Below are 12,314 nucleotides of genomic sequence, written 5' to 3'. Positions count from 1 at the left end.
ATTCAGCAAATGAGAATGATGTTGATGTTTTAGCTGTTCCTAAGTGGTGTTTTCCTTCATCAAGGACTCAGGAGCTGCTGTAAAGGGGGCAGAGCCAGGCCAGGTGATCCAAGCTGATTTTCCGTCCCATAGAAAATCCTACCCCAGCTCTCCTGTGGCACCACAGGTGCTTCCAGAACATTCCCCAAACAAGAGCCACCACTGGCAGCCCCAGGTGAGACACAGGTGTCACCTGTGGGGACAAACTGGTTGGCACCAGAGCTGGCAACAGCAAACCCAGGGGTCCCCCATGGTCCCTTCTCCCACCTTGGTGCAAGGAGGCATCAAAACTGACCCTTCATTAACAGACACGTGGATATGATTGAAATGTTCTTTATTTTAGTGTATTATTCTGACATAGTTTAAATAATTTTTAGAAATTATTTTAAAAATAATGCTTAGAAAAAACAATATTTAGTTTAACTTAAATAAGTTAAATAAAATAATTTTCTCCTCTGAAGAAGGCTGGGGGTCAAATCCTCTCTGTTGTGCCCGAGTCTGGAGGCTGTGCAGGGTTGGGGTTGTGGCTGTCAGCAGGGAAGGCTCAGTTTTCTGCATTCTGGAAGTGCTTCTGGAGCTTCTGCACCCAGTTTTCCTTTGGATCTGCACACAGCTCCTTCTTCCTCAGGGTGACCACACTGCCAGGACAAAACCTGCCTTGAGCTGCTGGGCTGGGGCAGCGGGGTCTGAGTGCCAGCAGCAGCACCCCGAGTGTCCCATGTGTGTCCCCTGGCACCCCTGGCACTGCTGGGCACTCACATCAATCCCATGTGTGTCCCCAGGTCCCCCCTGGCACCCCTGGCAGTGCTGGGTGCTCACATCACACCCATTGTGAACCCTGGCACCTCTGGCATTGCTGGGCACTCACATCACACCCCAGTGTGTCCCCTGGCACTGCTGGGCACTCACATCACGCCCATGTGTGTCCCCAGGTCCCCCTGTCACCTCTGGCACCCCAGATCCCCCCAGGTCCCCCCTGGCACCCCTGGGTACTCACATCACTCCCGGCTGGCTGCAGGAGCTGCTGGTGTCGAACACGGAGCTGACGAGGCGCTGAGGGATGGGCTTCGTCTGGTAGGTGAAGCAGCACTTGGTGGGGACACCATCTGTGAGGGCAGGGGACACACACGTGGCTCTGGTGAGAGCCCAGCACGGCCCCTTCCCGCTCCAGGGATTTCCACATCCCCTGGCAAAACCCCTTCTGGGCAGCCCCCATCTCCAAACCCGCATCCCCCAATGTGACGCAGACCCCCCAAACCCTCCCCAGAGCCACCGTGCCAGGGCTGGGACTCACCAAGGTGACCTTCAGCTGGGGAGCAGGTGGCCAGGAGCAGCAGAGTGGCCAGGGTGGCTGCCAGGACCTTCATGGTGCTGTGGGCTCTGAGAGAGGAGCTGGAGATGGAGCTGAGGAGGCTGCAGGACTCTGTCTGTGGCCCTGGGGCTGTGCTCCCTTTTTATCCCCATCCCAGGGGCGGGTGCATGGTTTCACAGAAGGAAAGTGAGGACATCATACTAGGAAATTGTGCCTAAAAATTATGTTGGGATCATTAATTTTTGCTGAGCTGGAAAAAGGCGACGAAACCGCAGAAGGGGAAGCGCCGGCCACGAGGCTGCAGCTTCCGAGGTTCTCCTTGGGTGCCTGGTGCTCCCAAACTGTGTCAGGGCTCTGCAGCAGCTCTGGGGGTGCTGGCAGAAAAGCCCTGCAAGGAGAGAGATGCCAAATTCTCCCTGGGTTTGCCACTTTTCACCCTGCTCCACCACAGGGATCCAGAGTGAGGTCTACAACCACTGCACACACGTTTGTCCCCACTGATAACACAACTCCTGCTTGGACAGGGAAAATCATGAGGGAATGAGGTTGTGTCGAGCTAGAAGTCACTGTGAGCCTCACATTTGTCCCTTTTTGCTGGTGGTTGGTCAAAAGAGCAATTTCCTTACTGGAAAGGCTGCAGAGACACGGAGTCCCTGCAGGTGCAGGTGCAGGGCCTGGACTCTGGTGCCCTGCTCCAGGCCTGCAGCTCACCCTGCCACCTTCCTCTATCCCCTGGCTGAATTTATACTTCTATAAGGGTTTAATTTTTGGCTGCAGCCCACCCTGCCACCCTCCCCTGTCCCCTGGCTGAATTTACACTTCTCTAAGGGTTTCATTTTGGCTGCAGCTGACCCTTTCCTGCCTTTCCTCTGACTGAATTTACACTGAAGAGTTTCAGTTTTGCTGCAGCCTCTCAAGGCTGAAGTTGTTGCAATAACTGCGTGACCACTTCTTCAAGCAGGATCATTTAATCCAATTTAATCTCTCCTGATTTAGCCCCAACAAGCAGAGACTCCCATGGCAGGACACAGCATGGAGGGAGGAGAGGATCCTACTGGTACCCACTGGGATCAGCTCATTGCACATAAAATCTCCAGGAAACTGCAAAATGACTGAAAAAGGGCAGCATTTGCAATTCCAGAGGGTAATTCCCCAAACACCCCCCTCTGCTGCGCATCCAAACAAAGTGAGCTGTCAAAATCACTCCTTACTCCAGTTTTTTTTGCCTTTTCCAGCCTTTTCCTGATGCTGCCACAGTGAGTTTGCAGTTGCCATGCAAAGCCCAGCTTCCCCTGGCCCTGCTGCTGACCCTGCCTGGGGTATATGACTAATTCCTGACTGATTCAAGGGAAAAGTCCAAGTGCCCAAAATGCTGAGCTATGGCAATGCCTGTTCTTGTCCAGAAAAACTTTCCCCTGCCATCAGGTCCTGCCTGGTGTCAGCAGGACAGGGAATGGCTGCAAATCATCTCCTGGAGCTGCTCAGGAGGAGCTGATCTGGCCTTGAGGTGGTGGAAGAACAGGTCCAGCTGTTCCAGCTCTTCCTCCAACTCCCAATTTTCAGCTCTGTCTGTTTTAGCCACTCTTTGCATGGAGCTACCAATGAATAAATAAATTTATAAATCCTTTGGGTTTGCCAATAACCATTTGGGGTGGTTGAGGGACGGCTTGGAAAATTCACCTGCTGTAAAGGCACCTGCTTGTCACATGTCCCTGGGTGCACAAAGGCAAAAAGAAGGGGCTCAGTTCCCCAGAGTAATGCAGATCTGCATTAATTTATTCTATTTTTCTGCTCTGCTGATTGCAAAGACTCCAAGAGGTTTCTCCAGAGCTCAAAGCACCTTCTGTGTGCAGAGAAGACCCAAATTCAGGGCAAGCCAGTGGAAGATTTTTGTGTTTTCATGACCGTCTCTGCCTGTAAACCCACAGAGATTTCCTCACAGTTCTGCCCTCCAGCCCCTCTGGAATTCTGGCACCTCTCCTGCCTCAGAGGGCCAGCTGGGTTTGTGCGTGGGGGAGAAGTGGGAGAGGGACAGACAGGAGGAAAGAAACCAGGAATTGCTGTCTGGGTCCACCACAGGAATGAGATCCTGAGCTATCCAAAGCCTGGATGGGATTTTTTCTGGAGCCAGGGATGAGCTGAGCTCAGCTTGGGTGCCCAAACAGAGGGAAAAGGGGCAGGATGGGCAAGAGAGCAGCACTGGGAGCCAACAAACGCCAGGAGCGTGGTGAGGAATAAATATCCCACAACCAGAAAAGCCTGGAAACTGAGATCAGGGCTCTGTGGGCGCTGCAGTTTCCACAGGATGAATTCTCATCCGGCAGGAACCACAGAAAATCTCACAATTAATAGTTTATTTCTGATGGAAAAAGCAAAAAAAAAAAAAAATTTCCTCTTTGCTGAAGAAGTGACTGGCCAAACTTTCAGTTCTCCATTCAGCTGAGGGCCGGATGGGACTTCTTACTGGACACTGATGAAATACTTTCCATTGTGACTGGAATCGAGGATATTACAGAGAATTGCACAAAAGTGCAGCGCAGCATGAGCAGGCAGTTGGTGTTTAATTCTGTTTAAGGAATTAGATATCAGGAACTGATGTAAAGGGAGAGTAAAGCAATGAGTTGTGGTTTTATTTCTCCTGCTGTGGAAGATCTCTGTGAGCAGGTGACAACAGAGGAACAAGAATCTGGAGGGGAGGAAACACAGGGAAAGAGAAACTTCAGCTTTACAAATGCAAATTTGAAAAATTAAAGAAAGAAAAAGCCCATTAGTTAATGGGGCGAGTAAAGAGCCAAAGATGCCACTTCTTTTTTGGGTTGTCTGGTTATGGTTGAGTTCTCAGTACCACCAGAATTTTGTGCACACAGGAGAGAAGAAAGAACAAATATTAAATAAGGAATAATAAATGAGGAATAAATAAGGAAGGAAGAGGAAAATAATAAAGAGAACAAATAATAAATAAGGAATAAATAAGGAAGGAAGAGGCAGTTGAGGAAGGTGCAGCCAAAACAAAAGGGCTACAAAGATTCCCATAAATTGCTCCTGAGCCAGGCTGTGGCCATCTCATCACCAGACAAACTCACATCGGGTGGGAGAGCAAATGTGGCACTGGTCTCACAAAATCTGATGATTTTGGCACTGCCTTGCATGAGTATCCCAAAGAAAAGGAGAGAATTAAGTCTGAGACCCCCTCACCCTCTGGGGCTGGGCAGAGGGACCGTCCCTGACTGAGGGCAGGACAGGGGGATCAGCAGGGACAGTGTGGGGCCAGAGCAGACCCCAAATTTGCTCTGTCCCAGGGTGAGGAACCTTTCCCTTAGGGCTCTTATCCCAGAAATAAGGGATAAGAGATAATCACAGAATATTATTGAGCTGGAAGGGATCCACAAGGATGACGAAGTCCAGCTCAGGCCCTGAGGGAGAGGGATGCTCTGGGGAGCACCAAAGGGATCAAAGCAACCTCTGCCTTCCCCAAGGCAGGAACCCACAGCAGGAAGAAATGAAAGTCGCAGCCAGCACCCCGATCCCGTGCAAGGGCAGAGGAAGCCACAGGGCTTATGCAACATCCCCCTGGAAGTGACACTCATTGATAAAAATGCTGCAAAGGGCTCCTGTGGCTCGGGGTTCCGGGGAGAGCACGGGGCGGCCGCATGAGCTGGCCCTGACCCTGCTCTGTGGGCTTTTCTGGGAATAGCTCTGCTTTCAAAGCACAGCTCCTACAGCAGGCCCTGCTGGTGGATTTGTAGCTCACATTTCCAAATGCTCCTTCCCTCCCTGAGGATCCTGTGGTAAGACCCCTGTCACATTCACATTTTCTGAATGAAAAATCCCCTCGCCCAGGATTCTTCTCCGGGGAAGCCTCAGAGAAAAAAGGAAATTTTGCTTCTCATTTGCTTCTCCTGTGTTTTGCTGCTTTGGAATGTGGCTGGAGATTGTTTATCCAGCTGGTCATTGTTTCATTGGTTTCATGTGAATTGTTTTTACTTAATGACCAATCACAGCCAGCTGTGTCAGGACTCTGGAAGAGTCACGAGTTTTTCATTATTATCTTTTAGCCTTCTGTCTGGATCCTTTCGCTATTTTTTAGTATAGTTTTAGTATAGTATAATATAATATAATATAGTATAATATAATATAGTATAATATAATATAGTATAATATAATATAATATAATATAATATAATATAATATAATATAATATAATATAATATAGTATTATATTATATTATATTATATTATATTATATTATATTATATTATATTATATTATATTATATTATATTATATTATATATTACATTACATTATATTCACCACTATTTAAGAGCATTATTTATGCTCTTGGGCCTGAGATTTGGATCATTTGTGCTTGGTCCCCAGCTACAGAAGGAATTGTTTTGTCTCCCTGCTCTGGGCACAGAGCTCACCATCCCATGATATGAATTTCAGAAATACACACTAAAGCAGCACAGAATCTGAAAAATATAAAGAATATAAAAGCTAAACCTGAGGCACCATGCCTGCCACCCTGCTGCCACCCAGCAGCACCAGAGGCACAGGGACACTGAGCTGGTGCCCTCAGCCCCACCCTTGGCAATCTTTCATCTCCAAGGGGTTCAGTTCTTCATCATCTGGCACCTCTGTGTGGGCTCCAGCTCTGAGTCACCTTCTCGGGGTGAATGTGGCATTTGGGTGGGTGGGATCCCCACCCATGGGGGTGTTCCAAAGATGTGTCACCCCTGGGGATGTGGTTTGGTGCTGGGTTAGTGCTTGGACTTGACCTTAAAGGTCTTTTCTTTAATGCTTCTATGGTTTAGAGAACCAATTCCTGCCCTGTCCTTCACATATCCCACATATTCTGCTGGATCCTGGGATTCCCAACACCAAAGACTGAAAAGTCTGGTTAACTCTCATTTTTGCTGCAAAAATTGAGAATTGCAGTTACACAGTCCTAGTCCTATTCCTTCTAATTCCAGTCCAATTCCAGGTGATGTAGTCCTGTGGGCATTGTGGCAGATTAATTGTAAAATGGTCATCGATTGTACAAAATTGGACATTGATTTGTAAAAATTGGTGACTGATTTATACAAAAAATGCCCTAAATGGGGGCAGATAAATGGCAACAAATCTGGCAATGTGTGTAAAGGTGTCTTTAAGAGTGAGGCATGTCCTAGCTCATCAAAAAGATGACTCAAGTGACTCACAAACGAACAGGAAAGTGAACAATGCAGTGTTTTTCTGCAGAAACTGCCTGCCCATGGCTGGGACGGGTGCCCTGTTTGGCTGACAAGCTGGGGAGGGCAGTGACACCCAGCTGGGGCTGTCTCCAGTGCTGCTCCCCAGGGACTGAGCCAATCCCTAAACACCCTCAAACAACCCAAAGGGAATTTTTCTCCCATTTATCCCCATCCCATGGGCATCCTTAAACCCCACAGCTGGGCAAGGCTAGGGGAGCTGGACCCTTTGGGTTTCCTGGACTATTCCTGGCAAGGTTGACCCTGGATATGATCCATTTTCTGCCCAGCATTGACATCTCACGCCCTGCAGGTTTATTTACAAGAAGGTTTATTGAGTGCAGGGGAAGGGGACAGAGCCAGCTCTGTAAATTAATGACACAAAAACACACACACAGAGAACTATGGGGTACAATTAAATAGAGGTTTGGGGAAGGCAGCTTCACGTGGAGGTGCTGTTTGGATTCTTCTGCTTCCTCAGGTACTCCTGGAACCATTTCTTGTCTGGGTCCACACAGACCATCCCTTTCAGCAGCTTCACACTTGGGGAGGAAAAAGAATATCCTGGGAGTCAGTCTGGGGGTTCCTGCAGCATCCTGTCCCCCTTTTCCCTGCCAGGGCTGACTCTTGGCCTGCTGGCAGCACAAATGGGGCCATTTGGGGCTGTTTGGGTCAAGCAGGGAGGGAGGTGAGTGTGAAGAGCCAGGTAAGGACAGTCCCACCCGCAGCACCTTGTGCAAGGGTGTCACAGACATGTTTTTATGAAAACACTTTCTTAAGTTTTTTTTCCCTTCTGAGAAGCTGAGAGGCCTCAGGGACAAAGTGTAAACAGTGGTTTTCTGCTGCTGTGGAATGCAACAGGTGGATCTGTGATTGGTCTCGTGTAGATGTTTGGAATTAGTGACCACTCACGGCAGAGCTGGCTCTCTCTCTCTGTCGGAGCCACAAACCTTTGTTTCTCATTCCTTTCTATTCTTAGCTTAGCCTTCTGAGATGGAACCTTTCCTTCTATTCTTTTAGTGTAGTTATCATGTAATATATATAATAAAATAATAAATCAAGCCTTCTGAAATATAGAGTCAGATCCACGTCCCTCCCCTCATCCCCTGTGACCACCGTCACACAAGGGACTCATTTTGGGGAGTGCCCAGCAATGGGGATTGGTGGGGAAGGAGGGTGAGTGAGGTGAGGATGGGCTGGAGGGGAGGAAGGCTGGCTGGGAGCTGGGGTTACTCACAAGACAGCCCTGTGGGTGCAGGTGGAAGGTGTTTCCAGGTAGCCCAGGATCCTGGACTCTTGGATTTTCCGGTGGTAGAACATTTCCTTGGAGCAGCACTTGGCTCTGAGGCTGCGGACTGAGAGCAGGAGGGAGGGTTCAGTGCTCTCCCCATCCTGGCATGAGGGCTGTGGGCTCTGCTCCTGCTCCCTCATCCCACAAAGGGAGCATCTTGCAGCCTCAGGGGTCATGCTCTGCCCCAGGGTGTGAGCACCCTGCTCTTAGAGCTCCCCAGCTGGCACTCTGGGCCTGAACCAACCCCATTTTTACTCCATTTTTACCCCATTTTTACCCCATTTTTACTCCATTTTAACCTGGATTTTGAACAAATCCAGGCCACCCCCATGCTCAGGCAGCTGCAGCATCTTACAGCCCCAGGGGTGATGCTCTGCCCCAGGGTGTGAGCACCCTGCCCGTAGAGTTCCTCAGCTGGGACTTTGGCGCTAAACCAACACCATTTTTACCCTATTTTAACCCCATTTTTACCCCATTTTTACTCCATTTTTACCTGGATTTTGAGCAAATCCAGGCCAGCCCCATGCTCAGGCAGCTGGTGATGCCCCACAGCCCCACAGCCCCACAACCCCATCAGGAGCTGAGCTCTCCTCCCCTTTCCCAGCCCCAAATCCCATCAGAGGAAAGTCTCAGAAGGGAAAATCTCCCTGCTGCAACTTACAGGACATCCCGTGGCTTCCAGTCCAGGCAGCTGCCAGCAGCAGGATGAGCAGGGCCAAGGAGATCCTCATGTCCACCCCGAGGTTCTGTCAGCACCAGCAGCTCTGGTTCTGCTCAGCCCACCAGGAGATGCCTGCCCTCCTGCCTGCAGCCCTGGGTGATTTATACCAACCCCTGCCAGGCTTTCCATGACAGCTCTGGACCGTCCCCGTGGAAAGAACCGCTTGGATCTCTCCATGAGGGGCGAGTGGGGAGGGGAAATTCCTCCTGGCAGCCACTTTGGCCACCGTGACACCCCAAGGCTGCTGAGAGGTGTGGGAGAGGCTGGTGATGCTGGGCTGGGAGTCTATTTTGGGTTGGGTTGTGGCCACCAGCAAAGAGCACAGGATGATGCTCACACTTGTGAGTTCCTGTGCAAAAACCACTCCTTGCCATTGGCTCTGGGGCCTCGGCTTGCTCTGGGGTGGTGGCCAGGTTTGTTTCTCCATCTGTCACAGACATCTTTTATGAAAAATCCTTTCCTTAGGATTTTTCCTCCTGAGAAGCTGGAGGCCTCAGGGACAAAATGTAAACATTGATTATCTGCTGCTGTGGAATGCAACAGGTGCATCTGTGATTGGTCTCATGTGGTTGTTTCTAATTAATGGCCACTCACAGTGAACTACCTTGGACAGAGAGTCCGAGCCACAAGCCTTTGTTATCATTCCTTCTTTTTCTATTCTTCGCTAGCCTTCTGATGGAATCCTTTCTTCTATTCTTTTAGTATAGTTTTAATATAATATATATCATAAAATAATCAATCAAGCCTTCTGAAACATGGAGTCAAATCCTCATCTCCTCCCTCATCCTCAGACCCCTGTGAACACCGTCACATCCATCACCCATTCCTGGCTGGCTCTGCCACTGTCACAGCACCCATCACATTTTCTGGTGGCATTCCTGGCGTTTTGGGCTGCCTGAGATCCCCCTCTAAGTGAATTTGGGCTGTTAATTGGGATGGTGGCTGAGTAGCACAGGAGGCCTCCTCCTCGAGCCATGTTGTCCCTCTGGTTCTTCCCCAGAGCCCTCCTGGGTTTGGTTTGGCCCCATTCCCCCCTGGACACCCTCACAGAGACCTGGCTGAGGCTCCAGCTGCTCCTGGCTCCTTGCTGGTCCCAACACCTGGGCAGGAAAGGCGGCAGCAGGACCTGCCCAGGCCCCAGAGACTCACACACACAGATGTTTGCACGTGGGAATCGCGTTTAATTCTGGTCAGAGTCGACAAAAAACAACTGAGGAGCTGCTCCCCATTCACCCCCAGCCTGCTGCAGCCTCTCCATGGACCACAGAGGGTCTGGACTCTCCAACCTGGTGGGCTGGAAAAGGCTGGAAAAGGCTGGAAAAGGCTGGAAAAGGCTTCCTCCTGTGGTGAGGGTCATGGTGGTGGGGAGGATGTCCCTTGTGAGCTGCTCCGTGCAGAAGTGTCCCCTCTGCCGGCGTGGTGTCCCCCACAGGGCTGTCCCCAGCCACCCCCCTAGCTGGGGATGGAGAAGGAGCTGACTTGGAAGCTCTGCTGGTACCTCTTGACCCATGGCCTGCTGGCCTGCGTGCAGATCTCCTTCCCGTTCCTCACCCTGAAGCTGGGGCAGAGGGGCTGGGGTCAGTGGGGGACCCCAACCCTGAGCTCCTGAGGGGCTCAGGGGGTCAGGATGGACCCAGCAGAGCAGGGCAGGGGTGTGGCAGGAGGCAGGGGTGGGTTTGGGGTACTCACATCACAGCCTGGTGCGGGCACTCGGGGCTGGTGGGGTAGCAGGCCACCACGTTGTCCCTCTTGATCCTCCTGGTCTGGAAGTTGAAGCAGCACTTGTCTGGCATGGCTGGGGCTCCTGGGGGGGACAGCACAAGCCTGGCTCAGCCTGGAGACCCCCAGCCCCTCCTCAGCCCTCCTGCCATGGCAGTGGCAGCACTTTGGGGGGATCCCCATGTGCTCTGTGCATGAAGCAAACCCGACCCCACAGCCCTCGGTTCTGTCCCTGTGCTCCATCCCTGGGTTCTGTCCCCGGGTTCTGTCCCTGTTCCTCCCATCCCAGGGTTCTGTCCCTGTTCCTCCTATCCCTGGGTTCTGTCCCCATTTCCCAGCCCTGAGTTCTGTCCCTGTCCCTGAGTTCTGTCCCCATCCCACAGCCCAGGATTCTGTCCCCAGTTTCCCATCCCTGGGTTCTGTCCCCCTCTCCATCCCTGGGTTCTGTCCCTATCCCCATCCCAGGGTTCTGTCCCCACCCTGGGTTCTGTCCCTGTTCCTCCCATCCCTGGGTTCTGTCCCTATCCCCATCCCAGGGTTCTGTCCCCATCCCTGGGTTCTATCCCTGTCCCCATCCCTGGGTTCTGTCTCCATCCCCATCCCTGGGTTCTGTCCCCATCCCCAGCCCCTGGTCTGGGGGCAATGCTCACTCTGAGCCAGGCTGTGCCAGCACAGCGTGCAGAGGATGAGGAGGGCACAGAGCACCCTGGACGCTGTCCCCATGCCGGGCTGTGGCAGTGGCTGAGCCGCCTGTGCTGGGGCCAGCCTGCCCCGGCTGCTTTTATGGGGGATCCATGGGGGAGGGCCTGGCCCCTGCCACGTCCCAAAGCACAGAGGGAAAGTGATACTTCATCCCCTCATCCCCTCCCCAGCCCTGGGAAAGGAAGAATGTGCTCCCAGGCCGTGCTTCTGGCACTGATGTGCTTGGGATTTTTCCTGAGCTCCAGCCCCCAGCGCTGGGGCTGACAGACAGGCTGTTCCCAAAGCTTGGCTCTGCACCCTGAGCCCCTGGGCAGGCTGTGTCCAAACCTCGTGGAGGGGAGGTGAGAGGGTTTGGGGATGTCCTTTGGATGGGTCAAGGGACAGGCAGGGTCTCCCATTGTCCCTGTCCTCTCCCCGCCCTGCAGTTTTGTATCATGGCCCTTGGGACCACCAGCCAAAAACTCCTTTACTCCTCCACCACAAAATAAACAGCCATAGAGAAACCACAAATCATAGAGAAACAGCTTCTGCCTGGTTGCATCAGGCACACAAACCCCTCTCTGCATTTTTGGGGGTGTTTGGGGCCCAGGGGAAGGATGGGCAGGTGGCTGCGCTTCCCCGCTCTCGGTGCCAAAGCAGCAGCTCATGTTCTTGGCCGTGCTGGGCTGGGAAAGAGAGGCCAGAGAGGGAATCCCTGGTGGATTTGGCCTGGCTGCAGCTGTCAGAAAAGCCCCTTCTCCCCCCCAGCCCTGCAGATCCCAGGGCGCTTCCCAGCTGCCTGCAGCTGGTGCAGGAAGGGGAGCAGCGGGAGAGGAGGAGATTGTGCTGGGAACGCTGAGGGATCCTGGGGTGATGGGGACACAGCCCTGCCCAGAATCACAGATCCTCCAGGCTGGAAGAGACCTTAGAGATTGAGTTAAACTCAGCCCCAACACCTCAGCCAAACCCTGGCACCCAGTGCCACATCCAGGCTTTGTTAAACACACCCAGGTATGGGGACTCCACCACCTCCCTAGGCAGAACATTCCAGAACTTTATCACTCTTTCTGTAATTAACTTCTTCCTAATATCCAACCTGTATTTCCCTTCATGCAGCTTGAGACTCTGTCCTGGCCTTGGGGTGCTGCTCCTGGAATGGGAATGTGTGACAGTGTTCACAGGGGTCTTAGGATGAGGGAGGAGATGAGGATCTGACTCCATGTTTCAGAAGGCTGATTTATTATTTTATGATATATATTATATTAAAACTATACTAAAAGAATAGAAGAAAGGATTTCATCAGAAGGCTGGCTAAGAAT

At 51.7% G+C, this 12,314-nt stretch overlaps 3 protein-coding genes across 3 annotated transcripts; all 3 read right to left on the bottom strand.

The window, feature by feature from the left end:
• Positions 1-396: 396 nt before the first annotated feature.
• LOC131566601 (C-C motif chemokine 3-like) lies at positions 397-1,438 on the bottom strand. Its single transcript, XM_058817943.1, has 3 exons — positions 1,334-1,438; positions 1,037-1,145; positions 397-677 (listed from the first exon to the last, which is right to left on the bottom strand). The coding sequence occupies exons 1-3, from the start codon at positions 1,404-1,406 to the stop codon at positions 584-586; spliced, it is 276 nt and encodes a 91-aa protein (XP_058673926.1). The 5' UTR covers positions 1,407-1,438; the 3' UTR covers positions 397-583.
• Positions 1,439-6,912: 5,474 nt separating this feature from the next.
• Positions 6,913-8,653, bottom strand: LOC131566643 (C-C motif chemokine 13-like). The gene is made up of 3 exons (XM_058817986.1): positions 8,536-8,653; positions 7,821-7,938; positions 6,913-7,125 (listed from the first exon to the last, which is right to left on the bottom strand). The coding sequence occupies exons 1-3, from the start codon at positions 8,603-8,605 to the stop codon at positions 7,026-7,028; spliced, it is 288 nt and encodes a 95-aa protein (XP_058673969.1). The 5' UTR covers positions 8,606-8,653; the 3' UTR covers positions 6,913-7,025.
• A 1,102-nt stretch (positions 8,654-9,755) lies between these two features.
• Positions 9,756-11,055, bottom strand: LOC131566622 (C-C motif chemokine 4-like). Its single transcript, XM_058817965.1, has 3 exons — positions 10,965-11,055; positions 10,285-10,399; positions 9,756-10,153 (listed from the first exon to the last, which is right to left on the bottom strand). Exons 1-3 carry the CDS (start codon positions 11,035-11,037, stop codon positions 10,048-10,050), a joined length of 294 nt encoding a protein of 97 aa, XP_058673948.1. The 5' UTR covers positions 11,038-11,055; the 3' UTR covers positions 9,756-10,047.
• Between the last annotated feature and the right edge of the window lie 1,259 nt (positions 11,056-12,314).

The sequence above is a fragment of the Ammospiza caudacuta genome, chromosome 20, assembly GCF_027887145.1.
Source record: "Ammospiza caudacuta isolate bAmmCau1 chromosome 20, bAmmCau1.pri, whole genome shotgun sequence".
NCBI lineage: Eukaryota > Metazoa > Chordata > Aves > Passeriformes > Passerellidae > Ammospiza > Ammospiza caudacuta.
This window is presented reverse-complemented; position numbering and strand designations above follow the sequence as displayed.

Bases quoted from the DNA above. Each gene is read 5' to 3' on its own strand.
- LOC131566622 (XM_058817965.1), bottom strand. From the start codon at position 11,037: ATGGGGACAGCGTCCAGGGTGCTCTGTGCCCTCCTCATCCTCTGCACG. The intron at 10,400-10,964 runs GTGAGCATTGCC...TGTCCCCCCCAG, and splicing joins CTGGCACAGCCTGGCTCAGA to GAGCCCCAGCCATGCCAGAC. The intron at 10,154-10,284 runs GTGAGTACCCCA...CCTCTGCCCCAG, and splicing joins TGCCCGCACCAGGCTGTGAT to CTTCAGGGTGAGGAACGGGA.
- LOC131566601 (XM_058817943.1), bottom strand. From the start codon at position 1,406: ATGAAGGTCCTGGCAGCCACCCTGGCCACTCTGCTGCTCCTGGCCACC. The intron at 1,146-1,333 runs GTGAGTCCCAGC...CTGCCCTCACAG, and splicing joins CCCAGCTGAAGGTCACCTTG to ATGGTGTCCCCACCAAGTGC. The intron at 678-1,036 runs GTGAGTACCCAG...TTGTCCTGGCAG, and splicing joins TGCAGCCAGCCGGGAGTGAT to TGTGGTCACCCTGAGGAAGA.
- LOC131566643 (XM_058817986.1), bottom strand. From the start codon at position 8,605: ATGAGGATCTCCTTGGCCCTGCTCATCCTGCTGCTGGCAGCTGCCTGG. The intron at 7,939-8,535 runs GTAAGTTGCAGC...TCCTGCTCTCAG, and splicing joins TGGAAGCCACGGGATGTCCT to TCCGCAGCCTCAGAGCCAAG. The intron at 7,126-7,820 runs GTGAGTAACCCC...TTCCTCCCCAAG, and splicing joins TGCACCCACAGGGCTGTCTT to TGTGAAGCTGCTGAAAGGGA.